This window comes from Zalophus californianus, chromosome 9 (assembly GCF_009762305.2).
Source record: "Zalophus californianus isolate mZalCal1 chromosome 9, mZalCal1.pri.v2, whole genome shotgun sequence".
Taxonomy (NCBI): domain Eukaryota; kingdom Metazoa; phylum Chordata; class Mammalia; order Carnivora; family Otariidae; genus Zalophus; species Zalophus californianus.
The window spans coordinates 56,738,635-56,763,922 of NC_045603.1; the positions used below are offsets into that span (position 1 = coordinate 56,738,635).

A 25,288-nucleotide genomic window follows, 5' to 3' on the forward strand; every position below is an offset into this window, starting at 1 on the left:
CAGAATCCTCAAACCTTGTTTTAATGTTGAATAAGTTATCAAGCTTGGGTATCACTTTATAATTTAATCAAATTTTAACTCACAAGAAATAATCCTGCTAACTTCCTTGTCTTTAAATCCTTAATTAGCCACATCTAAACACAGGCATCACTGTCTTTCAGTCTGGACGTAGGCCAGGTGTAAGATGCAGCTACCAGTTAAGGGGAATAGATAAGATGACCTGTTTTCTGAATCTAAAACTCAGACATAGGGCCTGACAAAAGATTTGAGAATGATTATATGAAAAATCTTATAAATACATAAAAATTAAATTCAATTACATTATAAATTTAATGCACTGCCTTTACAAAAGAAGAAAAATCTGATTAGGACCGTCCCCAGAAAACTAAGCCATGTAGTCCCCACATATATGTTCAAAGAAGAAGAAGGAGAAGGGAGGCATGGACTATTGAAGGAATCATTCCCAACTTTCATTCTTTGCATATTTTGACCATCATAACATTTCAATAAATGTCCTATAATAAAATCAGTACATTTTTCTTTACATTTAATGTAAATACCAACAGTGGTCACCTATCGACTTCATACAAGGACACACTTCACGGGTTTCATAATCAAATTTTAAAATAATCACATGTAAAAAAAAACAAATCACAGTCTAAAAAAACCACAAATAATAAAAAACACAAGTACAGCATAAAAAAATACAAAAATGTAATTTATTTGTGCTATTTACCAAATGGTTAACTATAAAGTTACAATTTTTGCCTTGGAGTTAAAGGCAGTTTCACTTTTACCACAGTTACTTTTTCTGATCATATGCTAGAATCAGTATCTTCTGTGTTTTATCTGTATTTAATTGATCATTTACATTTTATATATTTGTCCACTTAAGAACCATATTTTCTGCATGATCACAGAAGCTCCATAATATAAAATGTCATTTTCTTCATATATTTGAGTAATACCGATCACGGTTTTGAAAGTCTCTATGAGCGTATCTTGCATAAGTCTTGTTATGTGGGATCCTTCCAAAAGGTTCATGGTCATTGAAACAAGATTCAAAAACTTCATCAACAGCCTTTTGGGCTACTTCTTTGCTGATATTCCTAACAGCCAGGATAGAAAGAATGGCTCTGTCTCGTACACAGTTCTAAGGAGAAAGAAAAGTATGTGGCTTTAACTTAAATGACAATTTAATCATGAAATAATGACATTTTATATAATGTCTGACCACAGTCAGAATTAATTCCCTTTCGAACCCTCTCACACTGTTGGTGGGAACGCAAGCTGGTGCAGCCACTCTGGAAAACAGTATGGAGGTTCCTCAAAAAGTTGAAAGTAGAGCTACCCTATGACCCAGCAATTGCACTACTGGGTATTTGCCCCAATGATACAAATGTAGTGATCTGAAGGGGCACCTGCACCCCAATGTTTATAGCAGCAATGTCCACAATAGCCAAACTGTGGAAAGAGCCAAGATGTCCATCAATAGATGAATGGATAAAGAAGATGTGGTATTTATATACAATGGAATTTTACTCAGCCATCAAAAAAAATGAAATCTTGCCATTTGCAACTACATGGATGGAACTAGAGGGTATTATGCTAAGCAAAATAGGTCAATCAGAGAAAGACAATTACTCATGTGGAATTTAAGAAACAAAACAGACAATCATAGGGGAAGGGAGGGGAAAAAAAAAAACAAGAAATCAGAGAGGGAGACAAACCATAAGAGACTCTTTTTTTTTAATATTTATTTATTTATTTATTTATTTATTTATTTATTTGAAAGAGAGAGAGAGAGAAAGAGCAAGGGAGGGAAAATAAAACAAGAAGAAATCAGAGAGGGAGACAAACCGTAAGAGACTTTTTTTTTTAATGTTTATTTATTTCTTTATTTATTTATTTATTTATTTGAAAGAGAAAGAGAGAGAGAGAAAGAGCACAAGCTGGGAAGTGGGGCAGAGGGAAAGGGAGGAGAAACCCCCCCCCGCTAAGAAGGAAGACCAATGTGGGGCTTAATCCCAGGACCCTGGGATCATGACCTGAGCCGAAGGCAGAGGCTTAACCAACTGAGCCACCCAGGCGCCCCACTATAAGAGATTCTTAATCATAGGAAACAAACTGAGGGTTGCTGGAGGGGAGGAGGGTGGGGGGATGTGGTAACTGAGTGATGGACATTAAGGAGGACATGTGATGTAATGAGCACTGGATTTCATATAAGACTGATGAATTACTGAACTCTACCTCTGAAACTAATAATACATTATATGTTAATTAATTGAATTTAAATTTAAAATATTAATGGAAAAAAATAATTAATTCCCTTTCATATTATTTTATTCATTTCTGTCATTCTAAAGTAGAAACATAACTCTTAAATTATGGAATATGTTTAGCTTGATCTAAAATTATTTAGGTATAAATAAGATCTCCTCCATTTTTTCATCTTTTCCAATAATATAACCAGATGTCATTCTCTGAAGTTTTAGGCAGTACAACAAACAATAACTCCCAATTTGCAAAAATCAAAAAAACCAAAAAAAAATCTATAAATAAGGTTCTAGTTGGATTTTTAATAAAATTTAAATAGATTTAAAATATACTTTATTTCTATGTCTTTGTCTTCCTTTACTTTCAAGGTGACTAATACTAGATAATCTTTCCTTCAAGAGGGGCATCTCCCATGGAGGTAAATGGAAGCTACACATGCATATACATAAAATTTGAAGGTGTCTTAATTTTTCAGGAGAAAAAAAAATCAAACAACCTTTTTTTTTTCCTGAGCGTTCTTTGCATGGGTATTAAATTCTCTACCTAAGAAAATAAATTATCTAATGTTACATAGTAATAGGCTAGAATTTCTCAGTATTCTAAATATGTTAAGAAACATAGGTCCTGCCATTCCAATTCTTGGAGAGCTTTAAATCCATTTATTTCTCCACAAGCCCAAGCTAAAGTTCAAAAGAATGGCATCTAACCTTTTCATAAAAATAACCAAATACTGGTTCTTACAGCTATGCAATCTGTCAATCATTCATCTTCTGTGTGTGTTTCCTGTTTTACTTCACCCTGGTCAGCAAGCCTGAGCTGGAGATGCTCACTAGTATTAGAATATAAACCAGTGGGACGCCTAGGTGGCTCAGTAAGTGGTTAAGCATCTGCCTTCAGCTCAGGTCATGATCCCAGGGTCCTGGGATCGAGCCCCACATCGGGCTCCCTGCTCAGTGGGAAGCCTGCTTCTCCCTCTCCCACTCCCCCTGCTTGTGTTCCCGCTCTCACTGTCTCTCTGTCAAATAAAAAAATAAAATCTTTAAAAAAAAAAAAAAAGAATATAAACCAGTGCTTCTCGACCTAAATTACACTAAACACTGATTTTAGAAATAAACCCCAGGCATAAAGGAAGAAGAAAGAAAGGATGAACCATATGGAGCTATGCCAGCAATTGCCAGAAAGAGGACATTTCTCCCTTCCAGGGGAAGAAACGATGGTAAAAATTTGTCTCCTGGAGCTACAGGTTTAGGAGGCACATGTATAGACCACAGTTCAGGTTTACTTCTTTCCAAATGTAATTCATTCCTGTTAAAACTGGGTGATTTTTCCATATTTTGCCATCGGTCACTGTCATCGATGTCGGTGTCTCTTGGGTACGTGCCGTACAAACGCAGACACTCCATTCTCTAAGACTGTTCTCCCTCAGCCAGGCTCCCTCTACCTCCCCAAACTTTCCCTCCTGTCACTAGTTCTGTTCGCTTTCGGTGGCTGCTACCCAAGGGAAAAAGAGGAGAGACTTATCATCACTGGGGCTGTGCTGATTCAAAGCTTTGCTGTCATGTCACACGGCCTTTAAAGGCGCACTACATGGCCATAACCTGTGCTGTGGGGCAGTCTCTGTTCCGAAAGGTATGACTTTTTTGTCTCGGGATTGCGAATACAGGTCCCGGACTGCAGGGATAAAGTCAGACGGGCTGTGATTTTTGCATCCGGTCTTCATCTACCTGCTTCCAAAAGGATCCCAAGAACAAGAAAATAGAGTTCTTTTCACTATTAGAATCTCTCGCTGAGTCACACAGCTTGCCCGTAATTAAAAAGTAGAACTAAACTCCATCTATTTGGCTTCAACAGGATACATTCTGTATTTATTCCCATAGAAGTAGTTCTTTCACATTTCAAATACAAAATGTACTTCTCATTTCTTTATGCATTATTTCCACTCCTAGCACTCTGAAGGGTGAGGGATTTCATATGTTAGTTTTACCTGATGATGTTGTTTCAATCCAAAATGCAACCTGAATATTTCATTTACAAGTGAGCAGTCTCCACTAAGGTTAGCAGCTCGAACCTATCACAAAGACAGAGGCAAAGAGAAGGAAAGTAAGTGCTCCTGCTCTATAAAAAGTTTTGTAAAAGAATTTAAAATTAGCATGTCTTTCTGAAAATAGAGTATCCATCGGACCTTTTTCAAGGATGTTTTAAACTCTGACATAGACTATTTTAAGTTATTCTTACATTAAGAAAAAGAGCAGATATCCATAAGCTGGGCTAGACAATGCAAAATAAACTGGGGGTTGGGGGGAGGGTGAATCATTTAACAAAGGGAACTTTCAAAACTTCACACCGTAACCTTATTGAAAGAACTAATTCCTTTTGAAACCAAAAGTTAGAAAGCTGGACCTCAGAGTTAAAGTCCATGTTCTCCACAAGATAAAACATTTCTGGAAATTACCAAAAGGGCTGCAAGATAGCATTCTTTCAAAGATCTACAAACTGAATTTCAATGTAAGCTTAAAATTAAACGCAACAACATCTAAGACACTTTGAGAATAGGAACCTCCTGCCCTTCGCCCAAAACACTGAAACTCTCTTGGAACCTCCCTTAAACCTGTGTAAATTGATGCCATCCTCCGGGGCCTCAACTGTCCTTTGAAAAATTAAGTTCTTGAAACTTAAGCAAGAACATTCCAAGCACAAGAACATTCCCAACTGGTCATGCTATGAGTATGACAGCCTGAAGTTAGGACATATTTTCTAATTCGCTGTATTTTTAAGGTAAAATGCAGCTTCAATAGATGAAAAAGTCTTTCTACCTTCTACTAGAACTACCCACATGGATGCTACAGCCAACCTGGCCACATTTTTGCTGATGTACTGCAAACAGAATGGCCCACTTCTTGTGTCTTCTACAATAACATGGCCTCCTTCCTCTGAGGAGTTCAAGGCACTTAACATACTTTAGCTAGCTAACAGGCATTAATTCTCATAACAACCAGGAGAGAGACCTATTTAAAAACTCAGGTTTCAGTCTACTCTCCAAATATTATGAGTTATAATTAGATGTAGTGGGGCTGCTTATTAATTTCAAGGGAAAGAGAAAATAATCTAAGTTATAAAGTATACACTTAAACTTATATTAGTTTTTTTTACTTCTCAGCACACTGCACTCTTCAATTAATGAAATGCACGTATTAAATACATATGTCTAAGAGCATAAATATACTGCACTTCTGAGAGCAACCCAAAGTGCTTAACCATAAAAAACTTTTTATGTCGTATTTTTGAAACTAAATGTCTTACTCTAGGGCAAGCAAGGCGCTCCACCTATAGAAGGCAGCACAGCAGAGCCAGTTAAGAACCCTGGTTGCAATCCTGCCTCTGCCACTTACTAACCATGGATTTCAATCAATGCCTCCCTTTCGACACGTAGAACATGCAGATCACAGCATCTACCTGGATGGACTGTTGAGTAGACGCAATAAGAATACACAAAAGGAACAGTGTTGGCACATAGTCCTCAGCCAGGGTTAATTTGCATTAGTTTTTATATTATATAATTTATTCCACAGGGAAAATGGTTATTTGGTTAAATGGTTAAAAATGGTTATTATATACCATATATATATATATACACACACACACATACATATAAAATATATCTATCATATACTAAAAATGGTTATTTGGTTAAAAATGGTTATTACAAAGTCATTACTATTACTAGGATTTAAAGGTTATAATTAAGACAATTCTAAGAAGATACTTAAAATATCTCTTGTTGTGTCTCAAAGCTGTGTTCAGGAGTTAAAAACAGAAATCTAAGAGTAACATGGAACCATGACAGGAAGAAAAGGAGTATGTTTAAGTAAATTATACTTCAATTAGGTTTTCTTTTTTAAGATTTATTTATTTGAGGTAGGGAGTGAGGGGCAGAGGGAGAGAGAGTCTTAAACATTACACTTCAATTAAATGTTCAAATTCAACTGATTAATCACAGACCTGTACCCCTGAAACAAATAATCCATTATATGTTAATAATAATATAAAAAATTAATCAAGAAAAATAAAAAAATACCCATATATAAATGTTCAAACGCAAGAATGTTCCAGGGGGAGAAAGTATCTTTTACAATAAAACTCACTTCTGAGCAGGCCAAATGTCTGACGTCAGTGAACCAGTTGACGTGAGCACGACAGTGATCAAACGCATGAACGAGCTCGTGGGTGACGACTCTGTTCATATGGGCCTGATTACGGATGTTGTTCTGGCACAAAACAATCTAGGAGGCACCAAAATAGAAGTTCCATTATGTCTAACATCTACTCTCCTTTTGTAACTCCCACCTTCTCTCTGGCGTGAGATGGCTCACCAGCTTGGAGAGCCTCCACCCACTCTCCTCCCTCAACCCCACACCTCCCCATCCGTCAAGGCCTGGTCCTAGAGTACATGCTCCATTAAGCGTTCCCAGTGACCAACTTCTCCCTCTTCTGTCTGAACTGAAGCACTTAATTAAATACCATCCTCGGTGGGCTTTTGGACTCCACAGCATCATACTAGGAGTGGGCTTTGGAATGAAGCAGATTCAAACTCCAGCCCCACTCCTTACTAACTCGGTGACCTTGGGCAAGTTTCTTAACCTCTCTGTGCCTCAGTTTCCTCAACTCTAAAAAGGAGATAATTAGAGTACCTACCTCATAGAATTGTGAGAATTAAATGAGTATACATGTAAACTGCTTCTTATCAAGTTTCTGAATGAGCAATGAATCAACAATGAATGACCACCACTGTCTCATTCTACTAGAACTGCCAGGGAAAAATCCTCAGAAAGACCTTCAGAAAGAAGTGCAAAAAGCCAACAGCACACTGAGCAGGACCCTATAAGAATAATAAACACATAAGGGATGCTAATAACAACAGTTACCCTGTGCCAGACACCGGGATACGTGCCAGCTGTTTTATATACATTCATCCAACATTCATCTTTCAACTAATATTTCTTGAGACCTACTAGTAGATTTATAATTATTTATAATTTATAATCTATAATTATAATTTCTAATGTATAATCTATGAATGGCGCTAGAAATTAATCAATTATTTACCAAAATCATTAAAGACATGCAATGACAGTTGTCATGAAGAAAAATCCAGGATGTCATGAGTACATACAATGAGAATGCCTGACCTGGTCTCAAGGACTGGGAAAGGCATCTCTGAAGAAGGAATGTTTAAACTGGGATCTCATGGGTGAATAGGAATTAAATTTGAGAGGTGGGGAAGGGAGCATTCCAGACAGAGCAGCCTGTGCAAAAGGGAGCAGCGCTGACGGAACAGAATGTCTGAGAAGCCGAAAGCAGACCTGTACCCATGTAGTAGCACAGAGCTGTAGGTGACAGGCACGAGATAAGGCTGCGGAGGCCGGCTAGAGCCAAATCGCTCTTTATCCTGAGAACAGTGGGAAGTCACTGAAAGGGAGGAGTGAAACGGGGGTGCTTTTATTTTTATCCTTTTGACTACAGTTGGAAAAACAAGCAGAAGATGACCAAAACTAGATACAGAGAGGCTAGCTGAAGGCTAAAGAGGTATTCTAGGCAAGAGATAATGGTACCTGAGCAGGGATGGTGGGATGCCCCCCCAAAAAAATATTTAGGAGGTAAACTGGATAAAAACCGGTGACGGATATAGAATTATGGGAAGGGAATCAGAGGTACAAGGATGATCTCCACATTTCTGGCTTGGGTAATAGGATAGAGGATGGTACCATTCACTGAGATATGCAAAACTACAACACCAGGTTGGATGCGGACAGGGGATGGTATAAACCATCAATTTGGTCTTGCACAAATCTGTGAGGTCTCAGGTGCCTTTAAGATATCCAAGTGTAGGTGTGAAGTGGGCATTTGGATATACAAATGTGAAGTTCAAAAGAGAGCTCTGACCTAGGAAAATAAATGAGATCCCCTTGGCAGAGTATAGAGGAAGAAAAGAAGGGGATCTAACATCAAGGATTAAGAGACTTCGACATTTAGCACCTGACAGAGGAAGCTGAGCTAGCAAAGAAGCAACCCCAAGAGTGTCACGTACTGGGAACCAGGGGAAGAAAGTGTCTGGCATTACCCACTAGAGCCAAGTGCATGCATACTATATGACCCAGCAATTCTGCTTCTAGGCAAATACCCAGGAGTTATTTTGCACATGTGCACCAGGAGAAAGGGTGAAAAATATTCACAGCAACATTGTTCACAACAAAGTCAGAAACAATATTAAATACGGTAAACTGCAGTATGGACATACAGTGAAATACTATATAACAGTTCAACTACGTAAATGGGAGATGTGTACAACATGGAAGAATCTCAACAAAATAACTGTTACAGAAGACCATATACTGTAGGATTTCATAAAACTACAAAGTATCACACAGAACTCAAAGTATTCCATGAATAAAACTTAAAAGCCAGGCAACTGAATAACACATTGTTTGACCGTACATATAGGTGGTAAAACCATTCAGAAAAGCAGGAAATGATTATCACAAGAGTCAGAATAAGAAAGGGAGAGGAAATGTGATCCAAGAGGGACACAATCTTCTGAAGTCCTGGCAAGTTCCATTTCTCAAATCTGGGTGGCAGTTACACAGGTATTCATTTTATTACTATGACCAAAAGCATGCATACAGGTTTCTTACTCTTCTGTATGAATGAGACACTTCACAATACAAATTATAATTTATAAAAATAAAAGGAGAGAGTGCCCAACTATGCTCAACACTGCTGAGAAGTAAGATAAAAGTTCAAAATGTCCACTCTATTTAACCCCAAGGGGAAAATGAATTCACCAAGACCCATTTTGAGAGCTACAAGTATTGTTATTATCAGTTTACAAATGAGGAAATTGAGAATAAGGCAAATAACTTGCCCAAGCCCCACAGCTAATAAGCAGGGGAACTAGATTTGAACTCAACTCCACCGGACTCCAAAACCCAGACCTTTCACTCCTATGCTATGTTTCTTTTTCTCATGATTACTGTGAAATACCTATAAATAACCAAAATACATATAATATTCCCCAGGAGGAAACAACTAAGTATTATTAAACAGGGTTGTATGGTCAGGATGGAAGGTGTTACTTATAAAAACTTCATCGACTCTCATCATACAACCTAATTCTTCTGCCACCTCCAAGATGCTGTCAAAACCCTCCAACTGCTTAAAACTTTTATTGAATGCTTACTATGATAAGTACCTTACACGAGGTATCTCATTTAATTCTCATAACTATATTATAAGATAGATACAATCATTACCCATATTTTCCAGAGGAGAAAACGTACTCCCCTAGCCAAAAATGTTCAAAGGCATATCACTTCTCACCGGGTAAAGGTGAACCCCTTCAGCTCAGCATTCAAGGCCTCCCCCCATACGGCTTACCTTTCTTTCCAATCCTATTTCCTCATATTCTCCACACATTCCTGCCCCCCAGCTACACTAGACAACATGCCACTCCCCAAATATACCTTGTCCTTTCCCAACACACCACCTTTGCTCATGCTACCCCTTCTTTGGGCAACAGTCTTTGTCTTCTTTGCCCATGAAGAAGCTTTATATGCTCTAGCTCAATCTGTAGGTATCCTGCAATCACATTACAGTCCCCTTGTGGTAACCACACCCACCTAAAATAGTTTAACCTGCTTCAGACTTTATCATTGTCTTATCTCCCCTGTGAAAGCATAAGCTCCTTAAGAGGAAGAACCTTAACTAATTCCTTTTTTGAATCTTATACAAAGTCTACCCAACAGAATGGCCAGCATGCCAAGGTGCTTAGCAAATATCGGGAAAGAGAACCACCTGGACAAAAATGCCTACCTGAGATGTTGACGCATCAAAACCTCCACTGACACTGCCATTACAGTCTTCACAAGAAAAGTGTCTTTCTTTGTTAACAGCACTAAAAAGCAAGCATGCATTAAAGAAACAACATCCAAAAGCAGTGTGCACGCGGTGCAGGGGAAACGGCCCTGGGTAAGGAGTCAGGAGCCCCAGGTCATAAATCCCCTCTCCCACTAACACATGAGAAACTTTGGGAAACTTTCACGGCTAAGTTGTCTCATCTGTGATATAAGGAAATTGTCCCTGCAAAATCTACCCTAGTTCAAATTCCATGACATGATTCCATAAAGTATTTGGTCCACTGATTAAGAACATACTGGAAATATGCTGGAGTTGCTCCCCTCCGGCCAGAAGGTTAACAAGTGGACCCCAGATGTCACCTCCTCTAATCTCCTCCAAATTAAACAACACCTGGAAGGCTCCTACATAACAAGCTGAGGTTTCTTCTCCATGAAGGACAATGCTGAGGCTGGTAGAGTGGAAAAGCCAGGTTTGGTAATTACTTACAAGACTTCACGTGTGGTCTTTATCAAATACCAGAAGTGAATGGTAGAGCCAGAGATTTAGAGTTAGGGCAGAAGATGTATGCAGAGAACAAGACCGGCCTGGAAAGAATACAGCCCGGGCGCCTGGGTGGCTCAGTTGGTTAGGCGGCTGCCTTCGGCTCGGGTCATGATCCTGGAGTCCCTGGATCGAGTCCCACATCAGGCTCCCTGCTTGACAGGGAGTCTGCTTCTCCCTTGACCCTCCCCGCCTCATGTGCTCTCTCTCTCGTTCTCTCTCTCTCTCAAATAAATAAATAAAATCTTAAAAAAAAAAAAGAAAGAAAGAAAGAATACAGCCCATCCCCACCACCTACCATATGGAAAAGGCTTTGTGGCCTGAAGTGAAAAATAGTTAGTTCCACTATGGGGTTTTTCTGTTTTTAGCAGCCAGAATACAGACCAGCATTTTAAAAAGATTTACTTACCAACCTGAGTGCTTCATGGCATCAAGTAGAAGTTTGACATACGGATCTAAAAAGATATTGATTCAATTAAGTATGTTAATTGGAAAAAATAGAACCAATTAAATTATCCAAAAAGCAGTATATTATCAAAAAGTAACTCACACATCTTAATGAAGTAATACTATCTTAAAATTGGTAAACACAGATATGAAAAGACAAGCTTAAATTAACATAAAAACAAGTCTTTAATGAAATAAAACACTGATACGAATACCAAGATGGGTACTATTGAACATCTTCAATAATGCCAAAAATGATTTTAAAGCCCATTTTTAGTTACAGGATCAAAAACATTGTATTAAAGCACATACCAAAAGAATGAGGGAATTTGGGGCCACATCCATAGAAAGGAACTGCAGCATAGTATCCAGATTAGAAGAAGGTAGTTAAGGAGCCCCATTGGCACCTTTCCTGGTCAGACCACAGGCTAACAGGATCCCATTCTGAGTACCACACTCTAAGCAGGACCTGCCAACTGAAGCTCTTCCATGGGGGAAGGCAACCAGAACAATACAGGACTTTGTATTGTAAGTCCTGTAAGAAGCAAGAAAGGCGTTGTGGCTTTGGAAAGGAGAATAAAAAACTTAACTAGGACCGCAGTGGCTTCAGGTTTTGAAGGAGTGCCACGTGGGAATAGATTCCATCAGTATTTCTTCAGAGGGCAGAACAAGGACCAAAGAGTAGAAGGTACAGTACGAGAAAGGATTTTTCCAACAATTAAAGCTGTTAATAAAATAGACCAGTAGCTTCAAAGAACCTCAAAGAATTGGTAACCTGTTCCAGCAGAGGTCTAGAAACTCTCTGGTTGGTGATGGTGCAGAGGTTTTCCTATATAGGGGTGGAAAGGCCTAGAGGACTCCTGGGGGCCCTTCTAAGCATCATGAGCCTCTGATGATTACAGGAAAGTACAACAAACCCAAATGCCTCTAATATCAACTTTTCATATAGGTGTCTCGTCTGAGTGTACAAATGGGCAGCATATTATATGACATAAGCAAAAAAATAGAAAAAGAAAAGAAATCAAGGTTTTTTTTTTTAAGTGTTGAAAGCAAAAATAGGTGAGTAAAGAAAAAGTAATGAGAGGTGAGAAACATAGGCATAGGTTAACTGCTTTATTAACCTGCCCCCTCTTAAGAGTGTTAACAGTAAAACAATTACTAGTGATAAGTATTTTGTGTGTGTGTATATCAGGTGTCAGGAACCATATTAAGTGCATTATTATTCAAGCAACTAAGAGAGCTTTACAAAGTTGAAGTGGATTCCAAAATCGATAGTCCTCTTACTAAAAAATAATGGTAACAATAGTAAGTTCAAGGAGCACAGTAGTTTGGTACTTCAAACAGGACCTGCAGTATTTAGAATGGATTTGCTTTAAAGACAAAGGGAACAAAGAGCTCTGTTGAGGCCCAGTCCTAGGGATAGGATGGTAAAGCTAGAGGTTGATGCTTTAAAACCACTAACACTTCTCCAAGCAGCCCTCCAGGGGAGGGTTGAGGCCTGTTAATTCCTCCTGGGGCTCATGGCCGGCCCTCCATGGTCTTCACATCCCACCTCCGTATCTCCTCCACTGTTTGGCTCTTCCACGGTAAGCAGTTATCCATTACTCAGCTCCTGATACGCTCACACTTTACATTCATAAAACCTATTCCTCACAGCCCTAAGAGAGGTATTTTTACCCCTACCTTTCCCTTTTTGTGTGTGCAGATAAGGATAGAGGGGATCAAAGAGTTAAGTCTTCCACACCTGATAAGGAGAGGGACCAGAATTTGAACCCATGTCTAACTCTGCAGCCCATGGTCTTTCCACTGCGTTCCACTTCAAACCTCTAAAAGGCACAGTCCAGGTCCCTATGCATCCTTATTTCCCCACACCAGAACCTAGGAGGCATTCGACACACATTTCCAAGTGAATACAACCTCCTCCTTCCCATTACCCCTCTTCTCCCCCCTCCCTTGATGCCCTACTATGCAGGTCATCTCAAGAAGGTTGGAAAATCTTTGGGTGGTTGACTTTTGAACTGTAATTGGCAGCTATGAGATAGTAACCTTGCTTTAGGACAAGTAGGTTTAAGACTTTTATTTTCTAAACATATCTGAAGTAAACTTAGAAAGTCCTTGTCAATGTAAAGGAGTTAAGAAATCTCTAGTGCAATGTCCCTGGGACTAGAGAAACTGGTTGTTCCTATTTAACAGCAGTGGTTCTTAACCCTTTGGGGGTCAGGCCTTTTTGAGAATATGATGAAGTTAGGAACGCTCTCCCCAGAAAAATGCATTCAGGTGCATACGCACGATTTCCTGGTCCGTTTCAGAGGTTTCTACACGAGGAAGCCCATCCATGTATGAAGGTTAAGAACTCCTCCCAATGAAGGGCAGTTGCAGAACTGCTTTTGAGCCGCCAGCAGTCATGCCTTAGTTAACGTGGCTCTTTAAAAAAAAACTCTGATGGGGCGCCTGGGTGGCTCAGATGGTTACGCGTCTGCCTTCGGCTCAGGTCATGATCCCAGTGTCCTGGGATCGAGTCCCGCATCGGGCTCCCTGCTCCTTGAGGGCCTACTTCTCCCTCTGCTTCTCTCTCTCTCTCTCTCTCTCTCTCCCCGTCTCTCATGAATGAATAAATAAAATCTTTAAAAAATTAAAAAAACTCTGACTCCAAAGTCCCCATACTGCTGCATAATTTACATGAGAAATCGGAGGACCTGTCAGACCAGTGAGTGTAACCGAAAAGGGCAAACTCTTATCCGACTCCTCCCTCATTCCACAAGCAAGAGTTTCCCTCCTCTGAAAGGGAAACTGAGGCCCAACCCGCGCCGCCCCCTCCCCGCCACAACTCCCGCCCCAGGATGCCGAATCTACCTAGACACTGCGCAGAGGTGCCTGAACCCTGCTCCTGCCACACCTGGGGCTGAACCCAGAGACCCCTGCCCTCCGGGTCTCAGACACCACCCGGCCGACCCCGGCCTCCAGGTCACGGCTCCTACTTGTCTCCAGCGTCTTCAGGAGCATAAGCTGGCACTTCTGGTTGTTGGTGAAGAAGCTGGAAAGGAACCCTTGCCCGGGCTTTCCCTGGGCCAGCCGCTCGGGGAAGACCTGGAACGCGACATGTTGCTGCTGCAGCTGTTCCCCCGCCGCGGGACCGGGCCCGCGCTCGTCCGCAGCTCCTGCCATGCCGCCCGCTGACCTCGCCGCTGTTTCCTCCCGCCTCGGGCGGCCGGGGATGAGATCCGGGAAAGGCAACCGCCCTCCCGCCAACCGGCCTGCCCAGATCCTCCTTCTGCCGGCCGTCCCAGCCCCAGGGAGGGCGACTGCCGCAGAGCGTGGCTGAGAACGTTGGAGCTGCTGGGCCTCCGAGCCCAGCAAGGGACGCTGGGCGGGGCGAGAGGCGCGGGGAGGGGCGGGGCGAGAGATGCGGGGCGGGGCGGGGCGAGAGGCGCGGGAAGGGCCGGGGGGCGGGGCTCTGGATCCCCTGCCCGCTGGAGGAATTAAACCTAGCGGCTGCCTTCGCTGGCGTCTCCAGGGCAGCTGTGGGCTTCGCTGCTGACCTTTGCCGTGGTTGGCCGACCCTCATAAGCGTGGTTCCGCAGCCCGCCTCCTCATGGACACTCCTTCCTCAGTACTGGCCACTAAAGTCCCCTCACACTCTGAAGGTCTCAGGCATCCTCCCACTCCCTGCCTTTTCCACCAGCAGGCCAGTTGCAATCTGACCCACCCATCTCCTGACGTCCAAAGCCACATCGAAAGCAGTACTTTTCAGTAACGTTTGAAAGCTGCAATTATAATTACTGGTCATATCAAAATCCTCAAAATGTGGGACCCAACTACTTTTTTTTTTTTTGCCTCACCTGGACCCAAAGGCCCACCCTACTCTCTTGCCACCCCAAATAACTTTCTGCTAACAAAACACAACCAGTTTACTTTTATCTCCAACCCTTAATTCACTTCCATCTTTAAGCACCTTTCCTCGGTCATGATCCAGGTCCTGATCAAATCTACCTATCCCATAGGGCTTTCCCAGATACCTTAATCAAAATTATTCTCTCCTGATCTCCCAACGTACAAAGTACTTTGCATATGTTACCATTTTCATCACAGCCTGCCAGGTTTTAACTAATTTGTATTTCTCTTTTTCCACTAAATTTTTTTTTAAGATTTTATTTTCTTATTTGAGAGAGAGAACAACCACGGGGAAGGGCAGAGGGAGAGGGAGAAGCAGACTCCCCGCTGAGTGGGGGCTGGATCCCAGGACCCTGGGATCTCAACCTAAGCCAAAGGCAAACGATCAACCAAATGAGTCACCCAGGCGCCCCTCTTTTTCCACTAAATTACTCAGTTCAGCTCACATACTTATCCAGCACCTACTATGATGGACCAAGCATAATGGCAGAGACTGAGGATAAGAGAATTGATGAGGATGAAGAGGAACATATGATTTATGTGAGAAATGTATAGAAATAATATAGTCTCAAGAGACCTGGAGGATTATGAACAGTGCGTTATGTGTCATGGGTGCTTAATAAATATCTAGATTGAATGCAAATCAACACCACAATGAGATATCACCTCACATATGTTAGAATGGCTATTATCAAAAAGACAAGAAATAACAAGTGTTGGTGAGTATGTGGAGAATAGGGAACCCTTGTGCACTATTGATGGGAATGTAAATTGGTGAAGCAACTATGAAATACAGTATAGAGATTCTTTAAAAAAATTAAAAATAGAACGACCATATGATCCAGTAATTCCACTTCTGGGTATTTATCCAAAGAAAACAAAACACTAACTTGAAAAGATATATGCATCTCATGTTCACTGCAGCATTGTTTACAATAGCCAAGATATGGAAGCAACATAGGTGTCCATCGATGAATGAATGAAGAAATGGTGGTATTAATACACAATGGAATTTTGTTCAGTCATAAAAAAAGAATGAAATCTTGCCATTTGCAGCAACATGGACTTTGTATTGGTCAGGAAGTGGTAAAAGTACTAATTTATAGTGGATCTATTTAGTCAAGGATACATGTTGTAATCACAAGGATAACCATTAAAAGAAGAGCATTAAAGGGCAAAACTAATGCACTAATAGAGGGGGGAAATGAAAAATAAACAAATTGGTTGGGATGCTAGGATTATTCATCATTTGAAATATTACAAAAATACGAACACCTCCTATGTACAGATTGCTAAAATTATAATAGTTTTCTTAAGCCGCTTTTTATTGAGCTCACCTTGGATACATTATTTCTAACCTCCACTACAATCCTACAAAATAAGTAATATTATCACTATTTTGCTGATAAAAAAAAGTGGGTTTAGCAATATTGAATAATTTATCCAGGACCACACAGCTTTCAACCTATTTAGAGAACTAAAACATAAACATATAGAAAACTACACTATTACAGTTATTGTAACGAGTCTGCAATATTCGGGAAAGGCTAGATAGAGAAGATGGAGCCTGACATTGACTATAGCCTGTTGGCACGTGAAATACTATTTGAAATATTATTCAGCTACATGAATAAGAAAATAAATGCAGATTAAAAGCTGTAATTTTCCCCTACCAAATTAGCAAACATTTTTTCCATATTCATCACTGAAGGCAACAAAGAAAGAAAAGTAGGGAAAAAGTATGCCAAAATATGATCAGTAGTTGCCTAGGTATTGGGATATTTTTATTATATTCTGAATTTTCCTAGTGCTCACAATAAGCATGTATTTGTAATCAGAAAAGGAAACTTTTAAAAATTGTGTAAGTTTTGCATCCCTTTATAGTATAAAGACATAGGGTGGAATGGAAAGGTGTTAGGGGAGCGATAAGGAAGTGCAAATACAAAGGATTAAGTTGAAAAGAGAAAAGTAATTACCACAAAGAAATGAGAGTATGGGCAAAGATTTAGCTATCAGGATTTTCATTTCTCCATTGCAGCACTAATTAAGAGCAAAAAGGATAGAAAGTTTCAATGTCCAAGAGATACAATGGAATACATGAAACCATGTTGTTATAGTATCTTTTTAAATCTAATCATAAAAAATAAGTTACAAAACTGCATAAACGTGATTCCATTTTGAAATTTCATCTACTATAAGCATAGAAAGGGTCTAGGAGACTGCTCCAGTGTTCAGTGGTTATTTCTATGTGGATGAGATTTGGGTGTTTTGTTTTCTTTTGTGCTTCTCTTCGTTTTCTAAAGGAATAATAGTTGCTTTTTTATTGGAAGTTTTTTAAATATATCACAACAACACATGAAGTTGCATATCATTTTAAAGTGCTTTCCATCTTTCAGCTTTTTAATAACGTTTAATCCATTTATCGAGGACCAATAAAAATTCGGTGAGCTTATAGACTTTCCTCAGCTTTCCAGTCATTTTAAATGTTGGGAAAAAAACAAAACGGTCCCCACAGCCCTGAGCGGAGACAGGTTACACCGCCAGCGGTCGCCAGCGACTGACAGAAATCTACTTCCGGAAGGAGTCAGCCCTCCGAACCAGAAGCGAAGGAGGAAAGGCGCGCAGCATTCTGGGAAAACCTACGGTAGCTGGGTTGGGCGGGGCTAGGGTTGTTGGCTGTTACCAGGGCAACTGGAAGCGATTGGCGGTCATCCGAGGTTTGAAGCCGTTAAGCAGTAGAGGCTGAGATGCTCAGAGGTCATTTGGGATGAGCGACAAGGGCATGAGGGTCTTTCTAAGAGAAGACTGTCCTATTAGGAGGTTTTCCAGTCGTGCCCCGCGGCGGGAACACCTGCCCTGGGGCCGTGGGTCGCGCCCACCTGCTCTTGATCCTTGCTGTGAAAGTGTCGCCCAGTGGCTCCCGTCACTTCTCTAATTTTCTTCTGCCTTTTAGAAAACGTATATTGCAATGTGTTTTAATAGAAAAGTAAGTTTTTTTCAGTTGAGGAAAATTACCAAAAAAAGGAAAAAGAAAACTCACCAGTCATCCCAACTACCTGGCAGGGACTTAAATTTTTCATTTTATTACCTATCACTTCTTTCCCAGCACAAATATTTTTTACACGGTTGAGTTTATTTGGGGAAAATCATCTCGTATCCGGCTTTGTATCATATATATATATATATTACAATTGTTGTTAAAATCTTAGCAACAAAGAAGGCATTGAAAACCTTAATGTAAATCCGCTTGTAGTGAATTGAAGAGACAGAGATGAATGGACACAGCGCATGAACACAATTCTTTCAAGAAGTTTGGCTGTAAAGGAAAAGAGAAAGGTCAGTAGCCAGAGAAGGGTGGCAAATAAAAAAAAAAGTTGGGGTCTTTCCTGAAGAAGAGGACACTTAGTGATGTTATTAGTACAAGAGGAAAAACTAGTAGTCAGAGGTTAAAGATACTGCCAAGAAAGAGAATAACAGATTGAATAATTCTCTAAAGAAATAGAGGAGATAAGATCCACACATCAAGTACATAAATTAGTTTGGGAGATGGAACTGGGTAGGAGGATGTCAAGGTGGATTATGGACGTTAGTAATTTTAAAACTATTACAAGTTGGCAAGAGTAATAAAGATATATATGTGTGTGTGTATATATATATATATATATATATATGGCCAATAATAGGTATGCTCAGCCACATTAGTAGTAATATAAATGGAATATTAAATACCTATTAAATTTGCAAAGATTAGGGGCGCCTGGGTGGCTCAGTCGTTGGGTGTCTGCCTTCGGCTCAGGTCATGATCCCAGGGACCTGGGATCGAGCCCCACATTGGGCTCCCTGCTCAGCAGGAGGCCTGCTTCTCCCTCTCCCACTCCCCCTGGCCTGTGTTCCCTCTCTTGCTGTCTCTCTCTCTCTGTCAAATGAATAAATGGAATCTTTAAAAAAAAATTGCAAATTTTATAAAGCAGATAATATATGTGCTGGGCAAGGGTTCAGCTAAACACACTGCAGGTGGGAAAAGAAACTGGTACTTCTCTCCCCCCGCCCCAGGTACTTTGGAACTACATATCCTTAAAATGTGTATACACTTTGACTAAGGAAGTATACTTCTAGGAAGTTCTCAAAAGGAAATAGTCAAAACTGCACACATATATTAAGCTGGATGGAGTTCATTTCAGCTTGTCCACCAATGAAAGACTGGTGGAATATATTATACCCATACTTCTTAGACATGGATAACATGGCTGCAGATAAGAGAAGTTCACTTATATTAGTTTCAGTAAAAGCATCTTCAGGTTTTATAGGAAGGGAATGTGGAGTTGCAGTCTGATTGACAGGCCTGACACACAATCAGTGGGATGCTTTGAACCATCAAAAATTATTTAGAAGACTAATGATAAGGAAAGATATGTAAAATACATTGTTACAAGAGAAAAGCGAGGTATGAAAGCAGCATTTGTAGGTTCTTAACCACATGATGGGTTTTTTTGTTTTTTAGGCATTCTGCTTTCTGCTTATCTGTATTATACATGATGTATATATTTTTAAAGATTTTATTTATTTATTTGACAGAGAGAGAGAGATAGCGAGAGCAGGAACACAAGCAGGGGGAGTGGGAGAGGGAGAAGCAGGCTTCCCGCCAAGCAGGGAGCCTGATGGGGGGCTCGATCCCAGGACCCTGGGATCATGACCCAAGCTGAAGGCAGATGCTTAACGACTGAGCCACCCAGGCGCCCTTACATGATGTATATTTTATAAGGACATATACAATGTTGTTCTTTTAAAAATGTGAATAACTGTATAAGTAAGGCAGGAAGTTGGGGAAGTCCTCTCCTGATCACCTTGAACTTGATTATAACTCTCTGTGAAGTAGGAGATCCAAAGAAATTAGATGTTTTAATAAGTTGTAAGAACTATTTTTTAAATGTATTTTATAGATGCATATTATTTATCAATGCCCCACCAATCTCACAAAAGTTTGAGTGTGCTAAGAAAGAGATATACGCTATGGTAGGAGAAAATGATCAGAAGAGGCAAAAGGTAATTGGAAAACAAGCAAAATCAAACAAAATAAAGGCAAGAATATGTTAATACCCCCAAAAAATCATGCCAAAAGTTCATTTGTAATTGCTAGAGGGGTGCCACCACAAATTAGTCTCTGATATTCCTAGCAACTACAACAAAAGGAAAACATAGTTCTAAGTTTCACATGGTCTATAAGAGTTTTTTTTTAAGTTACTTAAGAGAAGTATAATTTGGCATAGAAACTTGAGAAAAATTCCCCCCCAAGGTTCTAATAAGGGAATAATATGAGATTCATCTATTACTATTTTTTTATTTGTACATATTGTTTTTATAGAATTTAGGAACATCTCAGAAGGGTTATACTCCTCTTTATTAACTCAGTAATTACAAGCTCTCATTAAGTACTGCAAGAAATAGAAATACATGTAAGACAAAGTCCCTGCCCTCATCTATTATGAAAGAATAACTATAATATATAATAGCAAGTTTACAATATATAATGACTAACTAGTAAGAGGAATAATTTGTGATGATGAGTAATAAAATAACTAATATGAATGACTATAAATCGAGGCACTGTTTGAAGCAAAAAGTGAGATGGGATTCCTGCGGTATATAGAAATACTTTCAACCAGTGGGATCATGTTTAACCATTTGTAAAAGGGGATGATACTCCCCTTTACAGAAGAGGAAACAGATTTACAGAGATTCGATTAATTGTCCAGGGTCACATGGCTGGTAAAAGACAGAGCCAGGATTTCAAACCAAATCTGTTCCATGCAAACCACCTTCTTAACTACTATACTTTATGGGAGAGATAGCATTCAAATAGACTTTAAAGGATGGAAAAAGTTATGTCAGGCAGAGTTTGGGGAAAGATATTCTAGGTGGAGAGAATAGCACTAAACAAAATCAAAAAGGTTGGAATGCATAGGGTATGTTTTGGGTAACACACACACACACCCCAGGAAAGCGAGATATATGTAGGTAAGCACTAGAAGAATAAGACCAGAAAGGTTGGGACAGATTTTTTTCATTTTTAAGAATTATGGCATAGTTACTACTGGGTATTTACCCCAAAGATACAAATGTAGGGATCCAAAGGGGTACGTGCACCCCGATGTTTATAGCAGCAATGTCCACAATAGCCAAACTGTGGAAAGAGCCAAGATGTCCATCGACAGATAAATGGATAAAGAAGATGTGGTGTATATACATGATGGAATATTATGCAGCCATCAAAAGGAATGAGATCTTGCCATTTGCAACGACATGGTTGGAACTGGAGGGTGTTATGCTGACCGAAATAAGTCAGTCAGAGAAAAACACGTATCATATGACCTCACTGATATGAGGAATTCTTAATCTCAGGAAACAAACTGAGGGTTGCTGGAGTGGGGGGTGGTGGGAGGGATGGGGTGGCTGGGTGATAGACATTGGGGAGGGTATGTGCTATGGTGAGCACTGTGAATTGTGCAAGACCGTTGAATCATAGATCTGTATCTCTGAAAAAAATAATGCAATATATGTTAAGAAAAAAAAGAAGAAGAAGAAGAAGATAGCAGGAGGGGAAGAATGAAAGGGGGAAATTGGAGGGCGAGACGAACCATGAGAGACAATAGACTCTGAAAAACAAACTGAGGGTTCTAGAGGGGAGGAGGGTGGGGGGATGGGTTAGCCTGGTGATGGGTATTAAAGAGGGCGCGTTCTGCGTGGAGCACTGGGTGTTATGCACAAACAATGAATCATGGAACACTACATCAAAAACTAATGATGTGATATATGGTGATTAACATAACAATAAAAATTTAAAAAAAAAAAAGAATTAGGGCATAGTTTACCTGATAAAGGACTCAGACCTCAGGGCCTAATAAAGCAAGAGTTTTAAGCACAGAGACCTCGAACCTGAAAATTCTATGCGAGGGCCCTGGATGGGGAATATGAGGGACACTAGGTGAGGAACAGGTCTAATGACAAATAATAAAATCCTGTTACACATTAACTGTGTAAAATTGGCCAGCTAATGTAAGTTATTTGGACCTCAATTTTTTTATCTCTTAGAAAGGAGACTGTCAGGGGCGCCTGGGTGGCTCAGTCTGTTAAGCTTCTGCCTTCAGCTCAGGTCATGATCCCAGGGTCCCGGGATCACGTCCCACATCAGGCTCCCTGCTCAGCGGGGAGCCTGCTTCTCCCTCTCCCTCTGCCTGCCGCTCCCCCTGCCTGTGCTCTCTCTCTCTCTCTCTCTCTCTGACAAATAAATAAAACCTTAAAAAAATGTTTAAAAAAAAAAAGGAGACTGTCAGACACGATGATCTCTTAATATCTCTTCTCATGCTAACATGCGATCACATATGCCAGAGACTGCAAACTCAAATGCCTAAATTAAGGATCAAGAAGGTTTCATAAATTAGTAAATGAATTTGATGTAAGAAAAATAAGGAGTGGTAGAGATTAGAGTGGTAGTTTAGATGTCCCATTGAAAACTACAGCCAGGGCGCCTGGGTGGCTCAGATGGTTAAGCGTCTGCCTTCGGCTCAGGTCATGATCCCAGGGTCCTGGGATCGAGTCCCGCATCGGGCTCCCTACTCCTTGGGAGCCTGCTTCTCCCTCTGCTTCTCTCTCTCTCTCCTCCTCTGTCTCTCATGAATAAATAACTAAAATCTTAAAAAAAAAAAAAAGAAAACTACAGCCAATTTTTGCATGAGTGAGGACACAATGTTGCCGATTTTCTAATTTTTTCATGAGAAACCCAAGAACATGATTTTTTAAGAATATTATACAGAACAAACAAAACACCTCTGCTGGCTAGATACAGTCCATGGGTCACTAATTTTCAACCTCAGCTATAGATAAAAGGGTGTAAACAAGAATAATAAGTGTTTGAATGAAGAGAACTAAGTATGAAGAAAGAAGGAATCAAAGAGAATACCAAGATTTCCCCTAGGTAATGAGGAGGAGGTGGAAACATTAAGATAAATATTAAAATCAGTAGAAGGTTTGGAGAGAAGGTGCTTGACTGTGAGTGTTTTTTTTACTTTAAATTTTTTTATTATGTTAATACCATACATTACATCATTAGTTTTTGATGTAGTATTCCATGATTCATTGTTTGTGCATAACACCCAGTGCTCCACGCAGAATGTGCCCTCTTTAATACCCATCACCAGGCTAACCCATCCCCCCACGCCCTCCCCTCTAGAACCCTCAGTTTGTTTTTCAGAGTCCATCATCTCTCATGGTTCGTCTCCCCCTCCAATTTACTCCCCTTCATTCTTCCCCTCCTGCTATCTTCTTCTTCTTTTGACTGTGAGTTTTTTGAACACAGGACAAAGTTCTCAGTCATAGGTGTCCACAGCACACAAATCAGATTAAGTTGTTAAGTTGTTTTGTTTTGTTTTTTTTAAGATTTTATTTATTTATTTGACAGAGAGAGACAGAGCAGGAACACAAGCAGGGGGAGTGGGAGAGGGAGAAGCAGGCTTCCCGCTGAGCAGGGAGCCTGATGTGGGACTCGATCCCAGGACCCTGGGATCATGACCTGAGCCGAAGGCAGACGCTTAACGACTGAGCCACCCAGGCGCCCTAAGTTGTTGAGTTTTGACAAACTGAGGGTTGCTGGAGTGGTGTGGGGTGGGAGGGATGGGGCGGCTGGGTGATAGACATTGGGGAGGGTATGTGCTATGGTGAGTGCTGTGAATTGTGTAAGACTGATGAATCACAGATCTGTACCTCTGAAACAAATAATATATGTTAAAAAAAAAAAGAAAAGAAGAAGAGGAAGATAGTAGGAAGGGAAAAATGAAGGGGGGGAAATCGGAGGGGGAGACGAACCATGAGAGACTATGGACTCTGAGAAACAAACTGAGGGTTTTGGGCGGGGGGATGGATTAGCCTGGTGATGGGTATTAAGGAGGGCACATATTGCATGGAGCACTGGGTGTTATATGCAAACAATGAATCATGGAACACTACATCAAAAACTAATGATGTAATGTATGATGACATAACATAATAAAATAAAATTAATAAAAAAAATAAAAAAGATGTTGAGTTTTGAGAAATCTGTGTAATTTATCAAGGCAAAAGTGTTCAGGAAATGTAAGACAGGAGTTTGGGGAGAGAGGATGAAACAGGAGTTAAAGATGTAAGATTCGGGGCACCTGGGTGGCTCAGTCATTAAGCGTCTGCCTTCGGCTCAGGTCATGATCCCAGCGTCCTGGTATTGAGCCCCGCATTGGGCTCCCTGCTCCACAGGAAGACTACTTCTCCCTCTCCCACTCCCCTGCTTGTGTTCCCTCTCTCACTGTGTCTCTGTCAAATAAATAAATTTTTTAAAAAAGATGTAAGATTCATTCTCTCAAAGTTTTATTAAACATATATCACAATATGTATTTATTTCTTAAGACTATGCATGCTATGAGGGCAGAAACCACACATGTTTTTTTCACCACTTACCCAGCACCTAGCACAATGCATGGTAGGTGCAGAATGTATGTTGAATAAAGAAATGAATAAATACACCGTGTGCTTCACAGTACACAAGGCACAAGGTTGAATTAGAAAATGTTCTCAAAGAAGTTTATAGGCTAGAAAGTAAGTCAAGTCTTATATATAATTAATCTGAAATTAGTACCATTAAAATAAAGGCACCATGGAATTCAGAAGAGAAAGAATTTTTTAAGAGAAGTTACACTGGGCTTGATAATGGATAGTTAAGATTGGATCATGCAGATGTTGGGAGGAACTGGTCAAAAGCATCTAAGTTAAAGGTGCATACTTTTCTTCTGAAAGTAGAGAAGTGTTTGAGACTGCCAAGATTGTGAATAGAGAAACAGTTTGAAGCCAGAACCTTGACAATCACCCAAATGTAAAGAAGGTAAGGAAGAAGAACCAACAAAGTAAACAGGGAAGAAGTCATCAGAAAACTAAGAGAAGCATCAGGAGAGTAAGTTACATAGAAACTAAAAATCCATGTTTCAGGAAAGAGAGGTCAATCAGTCTTGTCAAATACTACAGAGACAGTGGGCCATCAAGAAAGAGGATCTAAGGCCATTAGGTCAGTGATTAAGGAAATCACTGATGACTTTCCACTAAACAATTTCTTTACAGCTGACCAATGAATAAGAGGAGAGGAGCATAAAAGACCACTGGAATTAAGAGACTTTTGATTTGCTGAGGGAGGAAGGGGATGGAG

At 40.2% G+C, this 25,288-nt stretch overlaps 1 protein-coding gene across 5 annotated transcripts in view; it reads right to left on the reverse strand.

Annotated features, from left to right (window-relative positions):
• Window positions 1–700: 700 nt before the first annotated feature.
• Window positions 701–25,288, reverse strand: part of ATP23 (ATP23 metallopeptidase and ATP synthase assembly factor homolog) — a 99,762-nt gene continuing 75,174 nt past the window's right edge. For 2 of the 5 annotated variants that reach the window (XM_027594918.1, XM_027594920.2), the window contains 5 exons: window positions 11,138–11,183; window positions 10,144–10,225; window positions 6,420–6,557; window positions 4,262–4,345; window positions 701–1,153 (listed from right to left, as the gene is read on the reverse strand). In XM_027594918.1, the coding sequence (XP_027450719.1) occupies window positions 950–1,153; window positions 4,262–4,345; window positions 6,420–6,557; window positions 10,144–10,225; window positions 11,138–11,154 (525 nt within the window). In that variant the 5' untranslated portion in view covers window positions 11,155–11,183 and the 3' untranslated portion in view covers window positions 701–949. Of the gene's footprint in view, window positions 1,154–4,261; window positions 4,346–6,419; window positions 6,558–6,969; window positions 7,154–10,143; window positions 10,226–11,137; window positions 11,184–14,153; window positions 14,535–25,288 lie in introns of those variants that run through there. The other 3 variants (XM_027594917.1, XM_027594922.1, XM_027594921.1) reach the window with 3 other exon arrangements.